General features: G+C 62.0%; 2 protein-coding genes across 2 annotated transcripts in view; both read right to left on the reverse strand.

Annotated features, from left to right (window-relative positions):
- Positions 1-50: 50 nt before the first annotated feature.
- LOC138812880 (neuronal PAS domain-containing protein 1-like) lies at positions 51-9,262 on the reverse strand. Its single transcript, XM_070001122.1, has 11 exons — positions 9,144-9,262; positions 8,591-8,826; positions 5,632-5,705; positions 4,992-5,081; positions 4,105-4,276; positions 3,098-3,213; positions 2,641-2,798; positions 1,910-2,016; positions 1,329-1,476; positions 681-775; positions 51-569 (listed from the first exon to the last, which is right to left on the reverse strand). Exons 1-11 carry the CDS (start codon positions 9,260-9,262, stop codon positions 130-132), a joined length of 1,755 nt encoding a protein of 584 aa, XP_069857223.1. The 3' UTR covers positions 51-129.
- An 8,889-nt stretch (positions 9,263-18,151) lies between these two features.
- LOC138812881 (rho GTPase-activating protein 35) overlaps positions 18,152-22,619 on the reverse strand; it is an 81,898-nt gene continuing 77,430 nt past the window's right edge. Inside the window, exons 5-7 of the mRNA XM_070001123.1 lie at positions 21,922-22,053; positions 19,154-19,259; positions 18,152-18,600 (exon numbers count right to left, since the gene is read on the reverse strand). Of these exons, the coding sequence (XP_069857224.1) occupies positions 18,243-18,600; positions 19,154-19,259; positions 21,922-22,053 (596 nt within the window). The 3' untranslated portion in view covers positions 18,152-18,242. The remainder of the gene's footprint in view (positions 18,601-19,153; positions 19,260-21,921; positions 22,054-22,619) is intronic.

Below are 22,619 nucleotides of genomic sequence, written 5' to 3' on the forward strand. Positions count from 1 at the left end.
AGGATGGCGGTGAGCCAGATGCAGACAGGGACCCTGACATCCCCAAGAGGAGCAGGTGTTTAATTCTCCAGACCAGATGCAGGCCTGGGCCTAGGGTGGGGTGCAGCGCAGCCCTCCCAAGTCCGGTCTTTAGTCCCCCTTCCGCTGCACTCTGGCCCCCGCAGGCCCGGGGTAGGGCAGGCCGAGGGAAGGATAGAAGGTATCAGGGAGCCCTGGCCCTGGGCCCAGCCTCTGCAGGTGTGGGTACATGAGGCCCAGCTCGGCGGGACCATAGCGGATGGCACCAATGCCTCCCGGCGTGCACAGGAAGCCCGCGTGGAGGAGGGCGGGTGCAGGGTCCCCGGGAGGCGCCAGGGCCCATGACCGCACTGGGTCCAGCTTTGGAGCCCCCGCGCGGATGACTGACGTGAACTCGGGTCGTGGGGGGGCCGCAGGCTCCTCATCTGCGCTGTCCTCAGAGCCCCTCCTTTCCTTGGGGCCCGGCTCCACTTTGATGCGTTTGCCCCTGACCGGTGGGGTCTCGTCCTCGGTGGGGGTAGCCTGCTCCCCGTCTTCCGGAGGGGCCCCCTCTGCAGGAGGAGCGCTCTGAAGCCCTCGGCTGCGTGCTGCTGGGGGCTTCCACTCCACGCAGCCCAGTAGCCAAGGCTGCGGGGCTTGCGGGGCAGGCGGGGCGGGCCTACCTGTGGGCTCTGGCTCTGGGCTGGGCGGGTTCTCACAGGCCACACTGGCCGGAAGCTGGAAGGCATCCAGAGGGGTCTGGCCGCCTTCTGCGTGGCTGAGGACAAAAGAATGGGAGCAGGAGCCGGGGGTCCCGGTCTCAGCAGAGGGTGGGCTCCCGCCCTGTTATTCCTCTTCCCTCCACTGTACCCCACCAGCAAACACAGCGTGCATGTCTGTTTCCCGACCTACAAACGGCAAGCTGGTTCCTAAGAAGGCAGCTTGGGGGGGGGGGTCGTCACCGGGCACCTCCAGCTCATGCCTTACCCCACCCCCTGCCAGGGACTCCTCGGTCTCTAGCAAGCAACACTGCCTCACCCCAGGTCCCTGATCTTTTTCCCCCAATCCTGCAATGGAGTCGAGAGTCTTGCACCTGCTAGCTAGGCAAGTGTTCTGCCACTCGAACCCCAGCCCAACCCTTTTGTGTGTATTCTGCTTTTCACCCTGTGCTGGCCTCCAATTCCTCCTCCTTCATCTCCTGGGTGCTGGGATTACAAGCAGGCACCACCATGCCTGGCTTTTGGCTATTCTCTCCATGTTTGCAGGACCCTTCCCTGAAGGTCCTTGTGCTGGGATCCTTGAGAGGCAACTGGCGGTGCAGTGGTGCTCACCTGAGCACGTGGCTGACCCACAGCACGTGGTGCTCCCCTGGGCTCTTCCCATTCCCAGCCACAGTGGCCACGGACTGCAGCCACACGAAGCCCCCAGCTCGCTGCAGCCAGCGGTAATAACCAGTCACCACCTGACCCTTGTCCAGCACTGGGCCCAGCCCAGGGACGAGCAAAGACCAGAGGGACAGGGTGAGGGCAAAGCAGAGAGAGAGAGAGGTGGGGGGGAAAGAGATAGGTGGGGAGGAAAGGAAAGATGGGGGGGGAACAGGTGGAAGGGAAAGGGGAGAAAGACAAAAGTAGAGAGCCAGTCAGAGAAAACTGGGACCCCAGCAGCCAGGCCTCCTGCATTGACAGGGGGAGTCAGGAAAGACCCCACCCCATCCTCTTTGCACCCCCCCCCCAATTCTGCACCACTGCCCAGTCTCCTGACTGTCCCTCTATGTGGAATTGAACCCCTGGAGCTTTAGGTACAGCAGGAGCAACCGTGGTCAGCCCTGGAGGATGGGGAACTGGGGACCAGGGGAGACCAGAGAGGAGAATATATAGTCTACAGGGGGTGGGTGGGGACCGAGGTGTCTCACGGTCCAGGTGGCTCTGGCGAATCCTGCTTGCATCCTGTCCATGAACAAACTGGTAACAGCTGCGGCCCACCAGCTCGGAGGGGCCCAGGTCCATGTGGTCGCTCACCCTAGGGATGCCAGAGAGGAGGGAGGAGGTGCTGGGGAGCAAGGACGGGGAGACCAACAGAGCTGGCTCCCAGGATCCAAGCCCTTGCTCTGTAGTACCCTGGGCCTCGGTTTAGCTCTCTATAAAATGGACATAACGTTTCTATTCTGGCAGTTCTGGGAGTTGAACCTGCACTGCACTCGCCTCCGCCGCTAACCCTTGTTTGCTTTAGTTATTTTCTGAATAGGGCCTAAGCTACAACCCTATTAGGAGTTCCTTGCAGTCGCCATTAGAGGCACAACCCTCTCCGCTCAGCTCTGTTGGTCGAGATGAGGTCTCCACAGCTTTTTCCCTGGGTGAGCCTCCAGCCTGTGTCCTTGCAGGGTACGAACCAGCCACTGCCTAGAAACCACTTCATCCTTGAACCCTTCCTTCCCCGGGTGCTGCAGAAGGGAGGCCGCGCTGTGGAGACCCCCCGAGAGGAACTGGGGAGGGGCTGGGCCTCCCTCGATTCCCACCGGGCCTGGCAGCTTCTCCACCACCTGTAAGGCCCCATCCAAGCGGATGGGGCGCGGGCCAGGCCTCAGCCGCCGCGCCCGCTGCGGAGGCCCACCCAGCCCCGGCCCCGCCACTCCCAGCCCCCTACCTGCTCTCACAGGCGAGGATGGTGAGACCCAGGCTGAGGCGGAACACCACCATGTGTCCGTGGAGAGGCAGCTCGGCCAGCGGGGCTGGGGGCAGCGCGTGGCCCAGAGCCACCAGGCCCAGGGCGCGGGCGCGCAGCCGCCCGGTCACATGGATGACCTGCCGGGCCATTGGAGGAAAGGTGGGGCCAGCGCGGTGGGCGTGGTTATGGAAAGGAAGACGGGGCCAGCGCGGTGGGCGTGGTTATGGAAAGGAAGACGGGGCCAGCGCGGTGGGCGGGGCCAGATGGCACAGGCTGTGGTGGGCGTGGCCGGGGAGCAGGCGTGGCTCCTGGTCGCTTGGTCCCCCGCAGGCCCTGTGGCTTGGGCCGGGGGTGGCAGCTCCCTGACCGGTTCCCCGCCACCCCCCCTGAACCTGGCGGGGTTCAATCTCCGGGGCAAATCGGGGCGCACACGCACCTTGTACCCCGAGGCCTTCACGTGCAGGCCCCTCTTGGTGAGCGTGGACTTCATGCGGACGAAGAAGGAACGCTCCTGCGCCCGGGCAGGAGGGCGCGCCCCGGAGGGGCGGGGCTCTGCGCAGAGGGGCCGGCGCTGTGGGGTCCTGAGGGGACCCCCCCCCCCCGCAGCTCCATCCAGAGACACCTGGGGGGCCCTCGCGTCCCCTCCCCGCCCGGGGCCTGGCCAGGTCTCTGGGAAGCCGCCCCTCGCTCGCCCCAGTGTGGACACACGCCAGTGTCCCCCACCCCGCGCCCCACTGGACCCCGGGAGGCTGAGGCTTCTTCCCAGAGCAGGGCCTGGCACAGAGTGGGCGCATGGGGAGCTGCAACACTAAAGTCACAAAGCCAGAATGTTCTATAAGCTCCGGGATACAAGGGTCTCCTAAAAACCACACACGACTGACCCCTACGTCAAAGCCACAGTCCCCACGTTACAAACCCCCAAGCTTGTGAGCATTGCTGTCGGAAGGCTCGCATGTCTGGGGAAGCCCAACATAGTAGAATCCTGTTTACAGGAGATGGCCTCAGGCCCTGCATTTCAGGGCTCAAAGATGAGAGTCTCCAGTGAGAGTCTCTATCATGGGGTGGAAGTTTCTACTGAAGCACAAACCTGGGCTGCATCGAACTCGAACTTTCAACAGCTGTGTGATCTAGGGCAACTAACTTGACCTCTCTGGGCTGTACCTCATTTCCATCTGTTTACACGGAGACGATCGCTCCCAGCCCGGTGCAATTTGAACGCCCTCAGCCCCCCTGCCTCTTTTCTCCCTTAGCAGCCGGAGGGAGGCCTTGCAAATCTCAGATCGTGGGGAGCCTGACTTTTCTGAGGAGCAATGAGCACAAGTCAACCAGCTCCGCCTGGACCTGGACCCGGATCTGTTTCCACAAAGATTTGGTTTTGCCCGGAGAGCCGGGCTCTGGGCTGTCCACCCCCAGGCCTCGCTCCTCGGGGTGTCCGGGAGTTACCGATCTCAGGCCGGTCGGCCAGCGAGGAGGAGGAGGAGGAGGAGGCCGAGGAGGCGGCGGAAGGCGGGGTGGGCGGCGCGGGGGTCCGGGCCTGCAGCCCCAGCTGCTCCAGCACCTCCGAGTGGTCCCCGGGGTGGATGTAGTCGAAGACGCTGCTGCCCGTCAGCTCCACCTGCCGGCGGCCGCGGGGAGGGCGGGGCCGTGAGCTGCGCGCCGGACCGCAGGGCACTTCCTACCCGACGTGGGCTTCTTATAAAAACATCCTTAAAGAAGGCAAGCTTAGGCGCCTCTCTCTGCCTTCTAATAAGGGCCTGGCTCAAACCAAATCTCGGAAAAACTCAAACCCTTGAGTGAGACACATTAAAGCCTAACTCCCAGTCCCCTCTGGGGGGGGGTCTTCCCTTTCTCCACTTCCCTCAGCCCAGTCCCCATCTCCCCACCCCCCACGGTGACCTGGCCTTCTGCCCCTTGTTCACTGTCCCCACTCCCAGTGACAGACCTGCCTTGCTTTGTTCAGAGCCCCTCCCCGCTCCCATGGCCTCTACACCCCGCGCCTGCATGCCACATTCACTGAAGCTCCCCGCTTTTTTCCCTGCCACCACCCTTCAAAGCCGATCACAAATACCACATTTTCAGTGGACTGCATTTCCCAGCTGCCCCAAATGTGGAAATGATAAAGCGATCTTCCACTGCTCTGCTCAAATTGACCTCCTACTCCAGGAAGATGAACTGCGCTGGCCGCCATGTAGGGGTCCAAAGAATACACTTTGGGAACCCACAGGTTCTGTCTCTGTCCCCCTCCTTGTTTTTCTCCCCCATGCTGGATTAGTGAGGTCAATCACAGTGAGGATGACGGTGGGATCGGGATCGGGGTCCGGGGGCCTTACCTGTGAGAGTCCCAGGTATATGGAGACTGTTTCTGAGATGTAGAGGAATTTTCCATCCTGGTTCAAGGCAAACACGAAGCCATCCAAGGACTGGAGTCGTGAGAGAGCAGCCGACCAGTGGGAAAACAGGCTCTGAAATTGGGGCTCCCCCTGCAGCGGGTTGATCTGGGGATGCTGGGCTGCGGTGGCTCATGGAAAAGGGCAGCCAGGGTAGGAGAAGCAGGACAAGCATGCGGTGCAACTTTGGGCTAGGTGGGGAATTGATGCAGGAGATGTGGGTGCAGTTCCAGGGGGCGGCCACGAGGGGGAAGCCAGGGAGCCACGGGCCAGGCTGTTCCCGGCTGTGGCCACCAGGGGGCAGCAGGAAGCAACAGGCAGGGGTTGTTCCCGCTTCTGACCACCAGGAGCCAGCACGGAGTGATGGCTCAAGCTCTTCCCGGGCACGACCACGAGGTGGCAGCAAAGAGCAGCGGGGAAAGGGTGGTTCTCGCTTTTGGCCACAAGGGGACTGCACGGAGCAGAAGGCCAAGCTGTTCCGCAGCGCGACCACCAGAGGGCAGCACAGAACAGCAGGTCGGTCTGTTCCCGCGAGCGGCCGCCAGGGAGCAGCAAGGAGCAGCTGGTCGGGGCAGGGCCTCACCTGCAGGATGTGCGCCCCCAGGTGTTGTTCAAAGACCTCGGAGACGAGCGCCGTGGCGCTCCGCCGGCCTGGGGCTGGGGACAGAGCGAAGGATGGGGCCGTGGCCGGCGCCTGGCCCGCACAGGCACAGAGCCGATAAATAATCCCCTTTTGTTTTTGGTGCTACTGGGATTTGAACTCATGGCCTCCCGCTTGCTATGTGCAAGGGCTCTGGCACTTGGGTCGGTGTTCCTTCCCCTGTGCCCCAGGCTTCAGCCACTGTGGTCACCAGAAACTAGGGCGCCGTGTGGAGCAGGGCTGGGGTGGGGGAGACAGGGGCATTTGGACCCAGAGACAGGTGCAGGCGCCTTCCTTCCTGCACGGATTGGCTGCACAAAAGCGACCTCCAGCCCTCCTGTTCCCAGGTGACCGGCACGGCCCGGCCTGCCCCGGACCGGGCTCCCAGTCCCGGGGGTGGACAAATGACAGCCCCAGGGCCGCCTCCATGATGGCCAGGGCTGGGCCACGGCTGAATCCCGAGGATCGCAGTTGCAAGCCAGCCTGGGCAGGAAGGTCTGGGACTCCGTCTCCCAGGAGCTAGGGAAAAGCTGTACTGGAGGCGTGAGTCAAATGGTAGAGCACCAGCTAAGCACACAAGTCAAGATCAAGCCCCGGTGCCAGGAAAGACAAAACAACAGAAAGCACCGAGGACAAATGACAGACAGGCCGTGCTCCCCTTCACCCGGGATTCGGGGTTCCGGACCAGGTGTTGGGGGTTGGCCAAGCCCCGGAGGCCCTGGGTCCCCCTGGCCCCTAACTGAGACCGGGAAGCCCTGGAGAGGCAGGCCCGGGACTCCGGGACACGCGGGTCCGCAAGGGCCTGCAGCCCGCAAGGCTCAGAGCTCAGGCGGGGCCTTGGCCTCCCCGTGCCTCAGTTTCCCTTCCTGCCTCGTGGCAGGCGTCCCTCTGCCAGGGCTGTGAGCCCCGGCCTGTCCCGAGGCCCCAGGACCTGCCCCAGCCGCCCCAACCTGGGACCCCCCCCACTCCTGCTCCCGCTGGCGGATCCTGGAACAATGGCTGCTGGGGGCCGGCGGGGACCCCTCCCCCAGACGCCGCTCAAGCATCCTGGTGACAGACTGGAACAATGCGGCCCACTAATTGTGGCAATTTTCCCTGTCATTTCTGCTAATTCCTTCATTTTCCCTCTCACAGGATCAGCCCGGGTCAGAGCGAGCGGCTGCAATTAACAGCATTAATGGGGTGCGCGTGGGGGTGGGATGCGGTGGGGGAGGGGCCCCAGCCCCTGTGACGGGGAGCCCCGGCCTGGTCAGTGGACCTCACAGATCCCCTCACCCCGGGCCCCTCCCACGGCACCCGGGGTCTCCCCCCCCCGCACCTTCCCCGGACCCCCCCACGATGGGCGCCCGCCACTCCCTCCGTGTCCACCCCCAGGGCCTTTGCACTTGCGGGTCTGGACCCGCGCGTGTGGGAAGGCCCTGGGGCCGCGCAGGGGCGAGGCGGGAGGGGGTGGTCGTGCGGGGAGGAGGGCCACGCGTGGCGGGGGGTGGGGGACTGGTGGCTCCGGTCAGATTCGGGATGGGGGCGGGGCAGGGGGCGTGGGGCCCAGGCTGTGCCGCCCTCAGGTGGAGCCCGGCCTCTCCCCCTCCCCCCCCCGGCCTCGCGCGGGACAATGGCGCCCCGCACGCACCACGCACGCGTGGCTGCGGTAATGACAGTAATCAGCATCCCGCCAGTCAATCCCCTAATCACCGCATCGCTGGGTTTCAATTTGAATGGTGATTTATTGCGAGCTTAATCAATGCGTCTTCTCCCCGCCCCCCGACGGGGCAGGGGGGGTCGGGCCCCTCAGGACACCCCGCTCCCGCTGGGTCCCCGCGGCCCGGGGGGTGGGGCGGGGGCACCCCGCTTCCCACACGGCCTGCGGGTCACAGCGTGGGGCCCACGCCGCCTCCGCGCTCCCCTCCCCTCCTGGTGTTCCACCACCTGAACCACAGCCCCACTCCGGCTTTGTGTTTCGGGCATTACGAGGCGGGAGGCGGAGGCTCTGGCTTTCCCGCCCGGGAGCCGGGGTGAGGGGCGGGGCCTGGCCTGGGCGGGGCTGGAGTTGGTTCGGAGCGCAGCGCGGGGAGGGGGGGCCCGGTGCGGGGAGGGGGGCCCGACGCGGGGAGGGGGGCCCGACGCGGGGAGGGGGGGCCCGACGCGGGGAGGGGGGGGGCCCGACGCGGGGAGGGGGGCCCGACGCGGGGAGGGGGGGCCCGACGCGGGGAGGGGGGGGGCCCGGCGCGGGGAGGGGGGGGCCCGGCGCGGGGAGGGGGGCCCGGCGCGGGGAGGGGGGGGCCCGGCGCGGGGAGGGGGGGGCCCGGCGCGGGGAGGGGGGGGGCCCGGCGCGGGGAGGGGGGGCCCGGCGCGGGGAGGGGGGCCCGGCGCGGGGAGGGGGGGGGCCCGGCGCGGGGAGGGGGGCCCGGCGCGGGGAGGGGGGGGCCCGGCGCGGGGAGGGGGGGGCCCGGCGCGGGGAGGGGGGGGGGGCCCGGCGCGGGGAGGGGGGCCCAGCGCGGGGAGGGGGGCCCGACGCGGGGAGGGGGGGGCCCGACGCGGGGAGGGGGGCCCGACGCGGGGAGGGGGGCCCGGCGCGGGGAGGGGGGGGGCACGGCGCGGGGAGGGGGGCCCGGCGCGGGGAGGGGGGCCCGGCGCGGGGAGGGGGGCCCGGCGCGGGGAGGGGGGGCCCGGCGCGGGGAGGGGGGCACGGCGCGGGGAGGGGGGGCCGGCGCGGGGAGGGGGGGCCGGCGCGGGGAGGGGGGGCCGGCGCGGGGAGGGGGGGCCGGCGCGGGGAGGGAGGGCGGCCGCCCGCACCCGCGTGGCCCGAGGCCCCGGCGTCACCAACTTCTGGCGAAGTCCCCCCGACTCGGTCGGCCCAGCGCGGGACGGGGCCCCGCGGCCGGCGCACGCGCGCCGCACTCACCGAGGCCGGCGGGCGGCCCCACGGCCCGCAGCCCCCAGGGCGGCGCTCCGAGCGCGGCGAAGCGGCGCAGGCGGAGGAAGCTGACGCTGAGGCGCACGACCGACGCCTTGTCCAGCTGGCCGGAGATGGCGCCGGGCAGCGGCAGCAGCCGGGCCAGCTCGAAGAACTCCAGGTTCTCCTTCCCGCGCCGGGAGCGCGCCGCGTTGCGGGACTTCTCCTTGCGCTGCGCCTGCAGGCTGGGCGGGCGGCGCGGAGGAGGCGTCACGGGGGGCGGCGGGGCGGGCGGGAAGGCCAGGCCGGCCTCCGAGGGCCGGGGAGCCCCGAGGACGGGGTGCAGGAGCTGGGGCGGGGGCGAGTGCGGATCCGCGCCCGGGTCGGGGTCAGGGATCGCCGGCTGCGGACCGGCAGAGACAGCGGCGACGCCGAGGGCGGGGCCAACTCCCGGGGGCGGGTCCACAGACAGAGGGGCGTGGCCACACCAGGGTGGGTGTGTCCCACGGAGGCGGGGGCGTGGTCTGTGCCGAGGGCGGGGCCTGGGCGGGGCTTTGCTCACCAGGGTCCGGGTGGGGCCTTGACCATCAGCCCCGGTAGAAAGTCCCACGGGACGCCGGCGCCACCGCCTCCCCCGCACTTGACCTCGCCGCCGCCGCTCCCGGGGAAGGGGGTCGCCATGTCCGCGGGGCTGGGGGCGTTGGGGTTCAGGCGGGTTCGGAGACTGGCGTCTCCTGCCGTGGGAGAGAGAGTCCGAGGCGGCTGTCAGGGTTCTAGAGGGGGTGGTGTGGGGAGACCCTTCCAGGGAAACTGAGGTCCGGGCGCGGAGCTGCCTCAGTTTCCCCACTTCTCGAGGCCCGGGTGTGGAAGCGGGCGTTGGGCCCCGGGGCTGGCGCTCCGGGTGAGGGTGAGGACGTGCCCCGCCGCCGCCTCCCCCGCGCCGCCCGCCAGCGCGCCCGCCTCCCCCGCGCCGGGCCGGCTCCCGCATACCAATGGGCGCACGCGGCGCGCATACGGATCGGACCGGCCCGCGCTGCGTGCCGAGCATGCCCAAGCCCGCCCGGGGCGCGCGCCGCGCCGGGGCCCGGGCGCGCCCGGCCCCAGCCCCCGGCCCCGGGGCCGCCCCCCGAGCCCACCCCAGCGTCCGGCGCCTGAGCCGGCGGCGCCCCTACTCCCCAGGCTGGGCCAAGAAGGTGGGAAAGGGGAACAGGACGGGGACCCCCCTCCCCTCGGGTCCCACCCAGGGAGCACCCCAGACTCTCGGGGTGGTGCCGAATCTCGGCCATGGAAACTTCCTCCGTGAAGCCCTCGGCGTGGGAGCCCCGCTGCAGCCCGAGGGCGCCCCAGCAGGGCCCTGACACTTGGGGCCCAGGTGTCGGCGTGTCCGGATCCCCGGGCCCCGGGGCGGCTCGCCCGAGTCTCCCCTCTCCGGGGGTTAGGCGTTCGGGGCACCCCTGCCCCAGGACCCAGGCTGTCCCCAAGCGTCCCCGGCCAGGTGTCCAGCTGCCCAGGCTCCGGCGTCCAGGTTCCCCGGCTCTGTCTCCCCAGGATCCAAACAGTCACGTACCCTTTCCGGGCCCTGGGTACCGGCGCCCGGTAAACCCCGACCCCCGGGACACAGGGCTCCAGCCGTCCATCCCTGAAGGACCCAGGAGTCTCCCCTTTCCCCTCTTGCCAAACATCCCGGGGTCCCCTTCCCGCCGACCTTCCAACCTGGTTACCTGGCGGCGGAGCGGACTCGGGGCGCGGCGTAGAGCCGGCCAGGAGGCGCCGAGGGGCCGCTCCATAGACCCCGGGGCGAGCGGGGCGCGCGGCTGGGCGCCGGGCTCCGGGCTCCGGGCGCCCTGGGCGGCCTCGCACACTTGGAGACCTCGGACAGCGCCGACGGCGGGGCGGGGCCTGCGGGAGCCCCGCCCCCAGCCCCGCCCCGCTCCCGGGCCTCTCCCAGAGGCGGGGCGGCGTTTGGAGGCCCACCGCGGAGTGTGTGGGGGGAGTCCGAGCCCCCTCACCCAACATTCGGGGGACCAAACCAGCAGCTCAGCGGGAGCCTCACCCCCGGAGTCCCCGCACCCCTTCCGCACCCCCCTTCCTCAGGGCGGGCACTTCACGTCCCTGCCTCCTATTCCAGGGGAGAATTTCGGGGTGTCAGAACAACCCCAACAAAGCTGGGGCCTGGCACCCCGGCCCTTACTCCTGCCTCCAAGACAGGACGTAGCGTCTTTTTCTCCAGATGTCAGGGCCCTGGGGTTTTGACCCCGGGCTGTTTCAGGGACTGGGACCCCAACCTCCAGAGGCTTCACACATCATCAGTGTGTGCAAATGAGCCTTCCTCCTTGGATTCCAGGTCGTCCATCTCCCCGCGGCCGCACCGTCACTCCCACCGCCGGCCCGGGGTGTTCTCTGGCTGCCTGGCGTGCCGATGTGCGCCCTCAGGAGACTCCAGAGGGAGCAACAAAAATGGGATGGAGGCCTGGAGGAGGTAGGATTCCCAGAGAACATGGGCAGCATCTCTAGACAGGTGGAGAAACTGAGTCACACAGCTTTGCTGGCTCAGGAGCATATCGGCAATAACAGGAAGTGCCCATTTTCCATAACAAGGTGTGGGCTTTCTCCTCTCTGTCTCTGTCTTGTCTGTACTGGCATTTAAACTTAGGGTCTTGCTACTTAGGTGCTCTACTGCCTGAGCCACATTCCCTAGCCCTTTTGCATTCGTTTTGTCGGTGTGTGTGTGTGTGTGTGTGTGTGTGTGTGTGTGTGTGTGTGTGTGTGTGTGTGTGTGTGCGTGGGTGTGTGTTGCCAGGGCTGGTCTTGAACTGTAATCCTGCTATCTATGCCTCCTGAATAGCTGGAATTACAGGTGTGACCCACCATGCTCAGCTTGAATGGGACTCTATTTTGGATCCATTTTTTAGTGAGAAAATGAAATGAAGAGGCTATAAAGTGGGATGGTGATGGTGTCTCAGCTCATCCCCAGAGACTTGGGTGCCAACAGAGGGATCCAAGCTTTGATATCGGCTTCTGCCCTAATGACCACTTCCTGGCCCTGTGCTGTGGAGGCTGAATTGTTCAACCCGAGTAATGGGGCTTGAACTTGGGGCCTGGGCACTATCCCTTAACTTCTTCACTCAAGGCTAGCACTTTACCACTTGAACCACAGCTCCACTTATAACTTTCCAGGAGTTAATTGGAGATGAAAATCTCAGAAACTTTTTTCCCCATGTGGCTTCAAACTGATCCCCAGGGCTGGGAATGTGGCTTAGTGTAGAGTGCCTGCCTAGCATGCATGAAGCACTGGGTTCGATTCCTCAGTACCACATATACAGAAAAAGCTGGAAGTGGTGCTGTGGCTCAAGTGGTAAAGTGCTAGTCTTTTTTTGGTCAGTGGTGAGGCTTAAACTCTGGGCTTGGGCACTGTCCCTTGCGCTCTTCAGCTCAAGGCAAGCACTCTACTGCTTAAGACTTAGCACCACTTCTGATTTTCTAGTGGTTTATTGGAGATAAGAGTCTCATGGACTTTCCTGCCCGGGCTGGCTTTGAACCGCAATCCTCAGATCTCAGCCTCCTGAATAGCTAGGATTACAGGCATGAGCCACAGGTGCCCTGCTAGAGTGCTAGTCTTAAGCAAAAGGAACTCAGGGACAGGGGCTGGGAAGGTGGCTTAGTGGTAGAGTGTTTGCCTCGCAAGCATGAGGCTCTGAGTTCGATTCCTCAGCACCACCTAAGCAGAAAATGATGGAGTGGCTCTGTGGTTCATGTGGTAGAACGCTCGCCTTGAGCTGAAGAGCTGAGGGACAGCACCCAGGCCGAGTTCAAGCCCCACAACCAACAACAAGAAAAAAAAGAAAATCAGAACCGGGTGCCCGTGGCTCACGCCTGTAATCCTGGCTTCTCAGGAGGCTGAGATCTGAGGATTTCGGTTCAAAGCCAGCCCGGGCAGGAAAGTCCGTGAGACCCTTATCTCCAATAAACCACTGGAAAACTGGAAGTGGTGCTGTGGCTCCAGTTGTAGAGCACTTGCCTTGAGCTGAAGAGTGCAAGTACAGCGCCTAAGCCCAGAGTTCAAGCCCACGACTGACCAAAAAAATCCCCCAAAACTTAGGGACAAAGCTCAGTCCCCAAATTCAAGCCCCAGGACTGGCAAAACAAAACAGTAATCCTCAGATCTCAGCCTCCTGCGTAGCTAGGATTACAGGTGTGAGCCACCAGCACCCAGCTGTTATTTTGAGTCACACCCCCAATCCTTTTGCTTTTAGTTTGTTTGACTGGTCTCAGTATGTCACCCAGCCTGGCCTCAGCCTCTCAAGTGCATGTACCACCATGAACAGTTTAAGTTCATTCTCCTATCCTATTGAGACCAATGTGGCCTGGCCCCTGACCTGTTGACTGAGGATAAAATAAATGTATGGATGATGGATGGACAAATGGATACACTAATAGAAATATTCTGCCAGTCTGCCCCAGGGACACTGCAAGTCCATCTTGCCCCATTCCCAGTCCTAATTTTGCTTTCTTCACAACCAACCAACCAACCAACTAAGCCAGTTTCTGTCACACACACACACACCCCTCCCAGGAGTGATGCTCTTCTGCCCCCTGGTGGCCATCTGGAGAAATGCAGTGCATTCTCCAGTCTCCATTGGCTGGGGCTGGGGGCTGATGTCATGTCAACCCCAGAGTCAGGGGTGGGGTTCACTCTGACCCACATGACCTTCAGCAAATTCTGTTCTCTTGGGCTCCAAGATTTCCAGAAGCTACCTATTGTCTCTATTCCTATTGTCCTGCTCCCCGCCCCCCACAACACCTGGAGAGGGGGCTCAGAACCATTCATTTTTCCTCTTGCTCCCACCCATCCCATCCACACTTGTTACTGGCTCCTGTTCATCCAACATGTTTATGTGTAGCTTTTGCACTTTCACTGATATTATTAGGGTCCCGATGATTGAGTCCAGGGAAGTGTATGCAGTCTAGGCTGATGCTCTACCTCTTAAGCCATACCCCCAATCCCTTTGCTTTTACTTTGTGTTCCAGATAATGTTGTTTTGTTTTGTTGATCATGGATTTTGAACGCAGAGCCTGGGTGCAGTCCTTGAGCTTTTTCACTCAAGGCTAGCACTCTACCACTTTGAGCCACAGCTCCAGTTCTGTTTTTTTGTTTTGTTTTGTTTTTTTGGGTCTGGTCATGAGGCCTGAACTCTGGGCCTGGGCACTGTCCCTCAGCTCTTCAGCTCAAGGCTAGCGCTCTACCACTTGAGCCACAGCGCCACTTCCAGCTTTTTTCTTTTGCTTATGTGGTGCTGAGGAATTGAACCCAGGGCCTCATGCATGCAAAGCAAGCGCTCTACTACTGAGCCACCTTCCCAGCCCTCCACTTGTTTTTTTCTGGTTGTTAATTGGAAATAAGTCTCACAGATTTTCTAGCCTGGGCTGGCTTTGAACTGTGCTCCTTAGATCTCAGCCTCCTGAGTCGTTAGGATGAAAGGCGTGAGCCACCAGTGCCTGGCTTCAGATAGGGTTTTGAGCTACTCTTGAGCCACAATCCTTCTAGATCCACCTCTATCTCTGTTAGCTGGCATTACAGGTATACACTTCCATATCCATCTGTGTGTGTGTGTGTGTGTGTGTGTGTGTGTGTGTGTGTGTGTGTGTGTGTGTGTGTGTGTGTGTAGGCTCTTTAAGTTTGGCATCTCCCTGGTCACTGCTGCCCTGAAGTCTGGTCATCGGATGAACAGAGAGCCCTGCTCTCTGGGGCTCCCATCTCCGCCCATCCTGCCTGGCAGGTGGCATGTTTGTTTGCTTGCTTGCTGTGGTCTCTGACATAGCACATAGGGTGTCAGCCCTAGGTGGGTTTCTGTCCATGGCTGTGATCTCAAGTCTGGCACAAAGAAGTGCTTGTGAAGCCTGTGCTCAATGGGTGTTTACAGTGTGAATGAGAAGCACACCATAGAATGATCTGACAGAGCTCTGATAAGCTTTTTTTTTTCCTCCCCTTCAGTGCTGGGGCTGGAAACTCAGGCCTTCATTGCATCTGCTTGGCGAGGGTTCTACCACCAAGCAGCATCCCCAGCCCTTGGAAAAGTGAAAAAATGCATTTGATGTAGAATTGGTGGTGTTGCTTTCCCCTGTAAATGTGAGCCCCAGGAGAGGCGGAAGGGGAGGGAAGGGAAGGAGGCATTGCAGAGGGAGCAGCAGTAGCCAATGACATGAGGGTGGCTGGAAAGGCTTCCTGAAAGGTCAGCAGGGGCCCTGGTTGGCTCTGCCTGGCCTGACTCTGCTTCCCAAACTCCCTAACGTGGGGAAAGGTGGGTGACATTGGAGGTACACCCCAAAGGTCGGTCTGTCTCTGGTGGTGGGTAAGCCAGGAAGTTTGGCTGTGGTGTCACCATGGTGTCCCTGAGTGGAGAATCACAAGCAGGTGGGGACAAACGTGGTCCTTGGGGTGGAGGTCTGCTTACAGATGGAGCTGCCAGGCAAAGCCAAAATGGTACCTAGCACAGTCTACATGTGACCAAGGGCCCAAGAAGGATTGGGCTCTTGCTATTGGGCTCTTGCTGATGAGGGAGGGCGGGCACATGGGGAGCCACAAACCTGCCCCCAACAAACTGCTGAGGTGGGGGTCATGGTGGCTGAGAGATAGGATTGTCAACACACACTGAATGCCATTTGGTAGGATGCAAACTGAAGCATTTGTGGGGCTCATGGAGCCCCCAACCCAACAGATAAAGAGAGGGGTGAAGGGCCCCAGGCTTTGCAGCAGCTAGGGTCTGCTAGGCCAAGCTGAGACCTGGGTAGGAGACATTTTTGGCTGATGGAAATAGGAAAAGACCTGGACAGGATGGGCCGAGGGTAGGGGAAACGAAATGCCCTCAAAACGATTTGGGTTGATGTTGGGGAGTTGGATGAGAGGAGGAAAGCAGGTTGGTGCAGAGGTGGGGTGCTGGTGTCAAGTACTTAGACAAGTACACACCTGTGTTCCTGGTGAAAAGCCTAAAGTAAACTAAGGGCTAGCTGCTATTGAGTGGTAATGGCTGCCTGGAGAGGCATTTGGAAGTCATCTTGTGGTGCGGCAATCTGCTAACCATGTCTGCTGGGGCCACATCAGGGAGCCGCATACTAAGTGAAGAGTTCCTGCTCTTGCTGTAGGTAGGCAAAGTCAAGATGAAGGACAGGGTGGGTGGAGAACAGTTGATATGTGGTGAGCTTGAATGGGTGCCTGAGCTAGGAAGGGGGCAGAGAACACAGAAAGACTATGCTTGCAAATGACTTTGGGATGCTGGCAGGCCATGTAGGATGAGGGCGGAGCAGGGTAGCAGGCCTGGATCATGGGCAGAGGGAGGTTAACAAGGCATGCCAGTGGTAGAGAGGTTCCTTGGTGAACAGGGATATCTGAGAAGGTGGTCCCTGGTCTGGAGGCTGGCCAAGATGGTCCTGTCACCTGGAGTCCAGGGACCTGACTGGCAGAGTATGTGTGTGTGTGTGTGTGTGTGTGCACGCGCAGGTCACAGGGGCATCAGCCCAGGGCTGGCAGGAGGGTCCTTGGATGGGGTGGGGGAGAGAGGTGGTGGAGGGGGACAGTCTTTTCATCTTTCAGGCCTGGTTGCTTCTTCTTTTTTTTTTTTTTTTAACAAGATTGATTTATTAACTATAATACATGTCACATAAGGCCTTTTCTGTTTTTTACACCATTCCCATTGACACAAGTACAATACTTTGTAGCAAATACATGATTTTAAAAAACAAAACCAAACAAAAACACCTCAGTGAGAGATGCCTCAGCCTTGAGGGCTGACCATGCACTAATCAGGCAGGAGCCTCGAAACCCACAACCCCCGACGTGTGAAAATAAAGAGAAGTCTGGAAATGAAGCCAACATTCCTAACACCAACTAGAAGAGCTCTTGGTGAGAGCCCCTAGGATACAAGAAATCATCGGTATACTTTCTTTACATACAGTTCTTCACTTTCGCTGTGAAACAAAGTTTTGGGCACGCAGCCAGACTACTAACACATTTCAATACCATTCATGTGTTGTTTTTCGCAGGAAACTCAAAATATTTGTTAATTCAACGTAACATGAAAAACACAAGTACCAGAAAAATAAGCCGGCAGCAGCGCGGTTCCAGATCTTCAAAGGACTTTTATTCCCATAAATCCCGACATTATTTCCTTTCGGTGTACACAGGGGACAGGACTCGCAATGCAAACAATAACTTAGGCCTGCTGGGCCCCGCGGGCAGCACTGGGCGGACGCGGGTTCGGGCCTGCTCGGGCCGGGCAGTCCTTCCCTGCCCACGGCGTGGCCGTGTGGCCAGGGGCGAGGGCCCGGTGCCCGCGGCTGCCAGGGGCCACGGCCGCGTGGGCTCCGCCAGACCCCTCCGGCGAGGGGTGGGGCGGGTGTGACGGAAGCCACGCCCCCGGCCCCAGCTGGCAGTAAGCTGCGGGCTGCCAGCGGTGCTCTGGGGGACACGGTCCCCAGGAAGGCGGCGCAGTGGGCCCGCCCGGAGTGAAGCGGGGTCCGGGCGGCATGCTGCGCCCCCGTGGGCCCAGCGCTGCCACGGGGGCCCAGCGCTGCCGTGACTCAGGCTCGGCCTAGAGCCGCGGGGAGGCGGGGCGGGAGAGAAGCGGCCAGCTGCGCTCCCGGCCTAGAAGCAGAGGCTTGGCACCCAGGACCGCTCTGCACCGCGGCAAGGGCGACACGCGCCTCCCTGCCATCCCGGCTCTCCACACGGGGCAGGCCCGCGGGGGAAACACGCACATGAACACATTGTACCTTGGGTGGGGTTCTGGGGTGGGGGGACAGACTTGCAGGGGTGACTTAGTGTTTCAAGCACCTTGTCTTGTCAGGACGATGGCGACGCCAGCTTGCGCAGGGGAAGGACCCGCGGCCCGGGGCCTCCTCCGCCCGGGACACGCGTGCTGCTTCTAAAGTGCAACGTCAAGACCTGGACGCCAGGGTACCTTAGTGTCGGGCTCCGTGGCTGCGGAGGCCGTGGCTCAGCCACGAGGACGGGTGGGGAGCGGGAGGGCTCGGGGGACCGGGGAGGTGGCAGCGGCGCCAGGCACGCGTGACCTGGAGGCCCCCGCACCCCGGCCCTGGCCCCGCTGCCCACCTCCCACCCCAGGCGCATGCGCGGCGCTCCCTAACCGTGTTGCGTGGGCACCCAGCCGGCTCGCGCGGCCGTGGGCCTCCTGCACAGCAGAGGCGGGAGTGGAATCTTGAGGTCTGTCGTTTTCTTCCTACTTCCGGGAGGGTGTCCCACTGTTCTTCAGTGTTCCTGGAGGGGCGCCGCAGGGCACAGCGCCCCATCTGCCCCAGCCTGTACCTTGGGGTGCCCCTACAGCACTGCGCGTCCTATGGGGCGCTCGGGGGGACAGGGTGTGGCCCTCGGGGCCCGGGGCGCAGGCCGTGTGGTTCCAGTGGTGGGCTCTGTACATGCAGGGGCGGAGGCCGGCGCGGGCCCACGGGGGGCCGCGGGGCTGCTGCCTGGCCAGTCCAGTCCTCCACGTGGTTCCAGGCCCGGACAGGGCTAGCAGCCCAGCCTGAGTGGGCCACGGCGAAGGTGTGGGGGGTGGGACCCTCGCTGTGCCTGCCCCAGGGCACCTGCTTTTGCTCAAGGCCCAATGCCAACACCAAGACGGACTCTCCTGCGACCCGGCACGGCGGCTCACAGCGTGTGCTCGGCCTGAAGCTGGGAGGGGAGCAGCGGCTGCAGAGGGGACTGGGGGGTGGGTGGAGGCGACTGGGGAGGGGAAGGCTGACTGGGGACCGGGGTGGAGGTGAGGAAGGGGACCGTGGCAGCCATGGCTGAGGGGGAGCTGGGCACGGCGCCCGGGGGCTCGCTGATGGGCCGATTGTAGAAGAAGAAGGGGCACTGCTGGATGAAGAGTTCGATGATTGTCTGGTAGGTGCGCGTGGCTGTGAGTGCGTCCATGGTGCTGAAGTCGGGCCTCATCAAGGTGGGCCAGAAGCAGATGGACAGGTTCTCACTGGTCATGAGGTTCACCTTGTTGTTGTGGCTGACCCTGCAGCGACACCACAGCACGTCAAAGCCCCACCCTGCAGGAACCCCTCCCCCCCTTCAACTCTACAAACCCTTAGGGATGATGGGACCATCTTAGGGACTCGCTAGACTGGCTACCGTGCCACCAAACCAACTGCAGGTGACCACATGTGGAGCTGGTGACCTGTCTTCCTGGTACCAGTAATGTGGTCTCTCAGCTAAAGCTTTCCCTGTCTCCTGCTCACCCTCTGGGGAAAGGGGGTACAGGAGAGGCTCTGAGGACTTCTGCTTCCAGGCAGATTTCTGGATATAGCGCGTGCATGCGTGCGTGTGCCTCCTGGGTAGCTAGGATTACGTGTGTGTGTGTGTGTGTGTGTGTGTGTGTGTGTGTGTGTGTGTGTGTGTCTCTCTCTCTCTCTCTCAGCCTCCTGGGTAGCTAGGATTACAGACATACCCTGGCATGCCCTGGCTCAAGATGGCTATCATGCAGGCCCCACTGGAGCTGAGGACGGAGGCCTCACTCCACTGTCAGTTTTCAGAGGAGGAGTAACAAGCCAGAAAGCCCTGGAACCTACTTGTTCAGGTGCGAGATGACATATTTGAAGACTTCATGGTTTTCCTTTGGGAATTTCTTCAGTACCTCCTTGAGGGCATGTAACTTCTGTTCCCGGTCATTGATTTCTGAAGAGAGAAAAGCAAAGATTGGGTTGGAGATGTGTCTCAAGTGGGAGACTACTTGCCTATCAAGTGGGAAACCAAGTTCAAACCTCAGTATTGCTGAAGATAATTTGGTAAGTATCTGTCCAAATTATAACCTTTAATCCCTCCCGTCCCCCCTCCCCCCAAAAAAGGTCTGTGGCAGAGTCTGGAGAGCAGACATGGCAGTTTGGCAGCTGGCAGCCCCTGGGCTCCATGCTGTTGTGGGCCCCCGAGGGCTCCTGCACCTGTGGCCTGCACACCCAGCATGGCATAGGCTTCGTGGCCAGGTCTTCTCTGTGCCCAGGCCCCCCTGTTGGAGGGCAGGGGTGTGCCTGGCCCCCAAGCCCCCCCCACAGTCAGGAATCCATCACGAAGAACACAATTTTTTCCTTCTTCCGGTTGCCCCTGGAGACAGGCAAGCCGCATTGAGACGGCTTCCTAACCAGATGGTGAGTGCTGCTGCCTACTCATGCCATAAGGAGAGCCACAGGTGCCCTCCTGTCCCATGGACACATGTATGCACACGCCTCAGCCTCCTGGGCGCTCACTCCATCCCCACCATGTGCCAGGAAGGCGGCCACGGTCTCCTGGTCGCCACTCCTGCAGCAGCTGACAGGCCTATAGGGTCATGACAGGGAGCAAGGCCTGGAGCAAGGACAGCAGGAGGGAGGCCATGTGGGTCAAGGCCCAGGGCGAGTGACCCCTGGGTCGGTGTCCTTGTCATGCAGACAGGTAAGGGTGCACTGGTGCATGTGCAGAGACGGACATAGGAGCTAAGGTGAGCGGCAGCGTCCTTAGTCTTGATCCTGGGACTTGCTCTGGAAGGTATGCTTTCTCCCCAGCCCGCCTGGCAGGCTTTACAGAGCAACCCCCACAGGAGTGTGCCCCTCCGGATCCCAGCGGGCACCAGTCTCTGCTTTCATCAGGCACTAGTGGGGGTGGCACCTTCACAGAAGAGCCAGGGCTCAGCCTCCTCCCTGAGGCAGGAAACAGGGTGGCCAGGCCGCTGTCTGCAGGCGCCCTTTCCCCTTCCTCTCGGACAAACAGCAAGGATGGGCGTTTCCTGGCTTTCTTCCTTGCGGCGGTCCCTTGCGGAGCCTGCTCTGATTACCATTCACCATTCACCCGTGCGCAGCTTCCTGCGGCAGGCGAAGTGTGAGGAGGGAGCGGCACAGCTGTCCCAACTGCAGCCTCAACACCAGGCCAACTCTGCTGCTACCTGCCTGTCCTCTTCTCTTCCTCCCATGCTACTGGGGCTGGATCCAGACTTTGTGCACAAGGCAGGGGCTTTCACACAGGGGTGACTTCTCACACACGCTGCATCACCCTGAACCTCAGTGCAAGGGTCCTGGCTGAGAAACTGGCCATGAGGCGAGTGACGGGCAGGAGGGATGGGCCATGACAGCAATCCTGGGTGGAAGGAGACCTCGGGCACACCACACAGTTGTGCCTAGGCCATGCACGGCTGCCACTCGCTTCTGGAGCTCTACTTTGTGGCACATTTGGAACCATGCTCAATATTGTGAACATCTGGCACTAACAGAACAATAAGACAGCGACCCTGACCATGATAGCACTTCAAACCAGGTCCAAGCCTCAACGCACAGGCACAGCCACTCTCAGGTATCAAGAGCTGGTCCAGTTGATGTTGCCATGGAAACCCAGGCAGCCTGGTACTTGGCTACCTCAGGGCAAGGCATCCCCTGACAGCAACTTTTTCATTGGCTGTGTCTGGCTGGGCTGAGTGCCCTCACTCTGCGGTGCCCAGCGGGGAGCCCCTCTCCTTCTCCGCCTTCTGCTGGGCTCTGCCTTCTGCCGGGCTCAGAGCCCGAGGAGTCTCAGCACGCGAGCACACAATGGGAGAGGAAACTGCCGGCCTCCGCCCTTCCCAGGCTGCTGAAGTGGCACTGTGCAGCCACCTCCTGAGCGTGGAAGCCGCCGTGGAAGCGGAAGCGCTGTAGGAAGGGCAGTGGGTCCCCTATCGCTGCACCCCTCTCCTGCCCTTCTCCAAACAAAAAGGTGCTGTGTCAGCTGGTCCTGCAGAAACAATGGCACGCCGCCGGGTGCTGGGCTTCCACATGCCTCTAGATGGCGCCAGGTCAAGAGGAATGGAGCCTCCCGCAGGCCCACAAGATTGCACATGCAGTGTGTGTATGCTGTGTGTGTGTGTGTGTGTGTGTATGCTGTGTGTGTGTGTGTGTGTGTACGCTGTGTGTGTGTGTGTGTGTGTGTGTGTAGCAAGCTTGGGCTGGGAGTAGGGACTACGGAGTGCTTTCCTATGAGACAGCATCCATCTGTGGATGGTGGGCTCAGAGAAGCCATGCCTGCAGCAGCCCCTGACAAATCTCATCTCTTAGCTCCAAAAGGTAGGTGCAAGAGAGGAATTACGAGTGTGGCTCACACTGTAATCAATTAGACTGACTCTGGAGGCTAAGAACAGGACTGTGGCTCAAGGCCAGCCTGAAAAGTTTGTGAGACCCATAATAACCAGCAAAACTCAGGGCTTGAGGCATGTCTCAAATGACAGTGTGTCAGTCTAGCAAGTTTGGGGCCCACTTATGAAAGCCCCAGAAGTAGAACATGTGCCTGCTCCGGACTGGAGCCCCGGGGGGGAACCCCGCTGGTCCCTGCTGCGGGTACTCACTGTGCGCCTCCACCAGGTCAATCTGCATGCTGTACGGCACCAGGGGGTCCGGCAGCTCTGAGAAGAAGCTCTTCATGGCCCCAGCCACAGTGTTCACGGTGAAGTCTTTCTCTGCCAAGTCCAGGTTGTGGTCTGAAATGAAGTGAGGCCACACCAATGGAAACGAGCAGAAACCGCAGGAAAACAGAAGGCTTGGAGAAGCCGGACCAAGTTCGAGGTCTGGGCACTGCCCAGGGTTGGCCTCAGTATGGGTGGGTATTATAGGAGGTGGCATCCTTGAATGCTGTTACTAGAGTTCCAAGGTTCACCAACAGTACCAGCATTCCTTATGGCTATGATGTTTGGCAGGCCTTTCTGAACTTTCTTTCCTGCCAACCAGCAAGGGAGCTTTCCTGAAAGGTGGGCGCGCTTCCTACTGGCTCACGGGAAATGAGCCCTGCCACCACATGCTGCCCGTCCCCGTCCCTGTCCTGACAGTGGGAGAAATCATTCGTGTCCCCCCTCTGGCCCCCTGGCTGTAGCACTGACTCCTTCTTCTCACTTCTCTCTCAGCCCTGCTGCATTCCTGACTCTGCAGAAACTGCTGATCAGGGGCTGTGACCGGGGTTCACTTTGGGGCTATCAGCTGTTGAGACCCTGAGTGCCCCTAAGCAGTTTAGGTCAATGATAGACTATGAGAAAGGAGGTCCCACAGATGA

This window comes from Dipodomys merriami, unplaced genomic scaffold (assembly GCF_024711535.1).
Source record: "Dipodomys merriami isolate MVZ:Mamm:240054 unplaced genomic scaffold, mDipMer1.0.p SCAF_57, whole genome shotgun sequence".
Classification (NCBI taxonomy): Eukaryota; Metazoa; Chordata; class Mammalia; order Rodentia; family Heteromyidae; genus Dipodomys; species Dipodomys merriami.

Bases quoted from the DNA above. Each gene is read 5' to 3' on its own strand.
- LOC138812880 (XM_070001122.1), bottom strand. From the start codon at position 9,262: ATGGCGACCCCCTTCCCCGGGAGCGGCGGCGGCGAGGTCAAGTGCGGG. The intron at 5,706-8,590 runs GTGAGTGCGGCG...CTCTGTCCCCAG, and splicing joins GGGGCCGCCCGCCGGCCTCG to CCCCAGGCCGGCGGAGCGCC. The intron at 4,277-4,991 runs GTAAGGCCCCCG...GGCCGCCGGCAG, and splicing joins TATACCTGGGACTCTCACAG to GTGGAGCTGACGGGCAGCAG.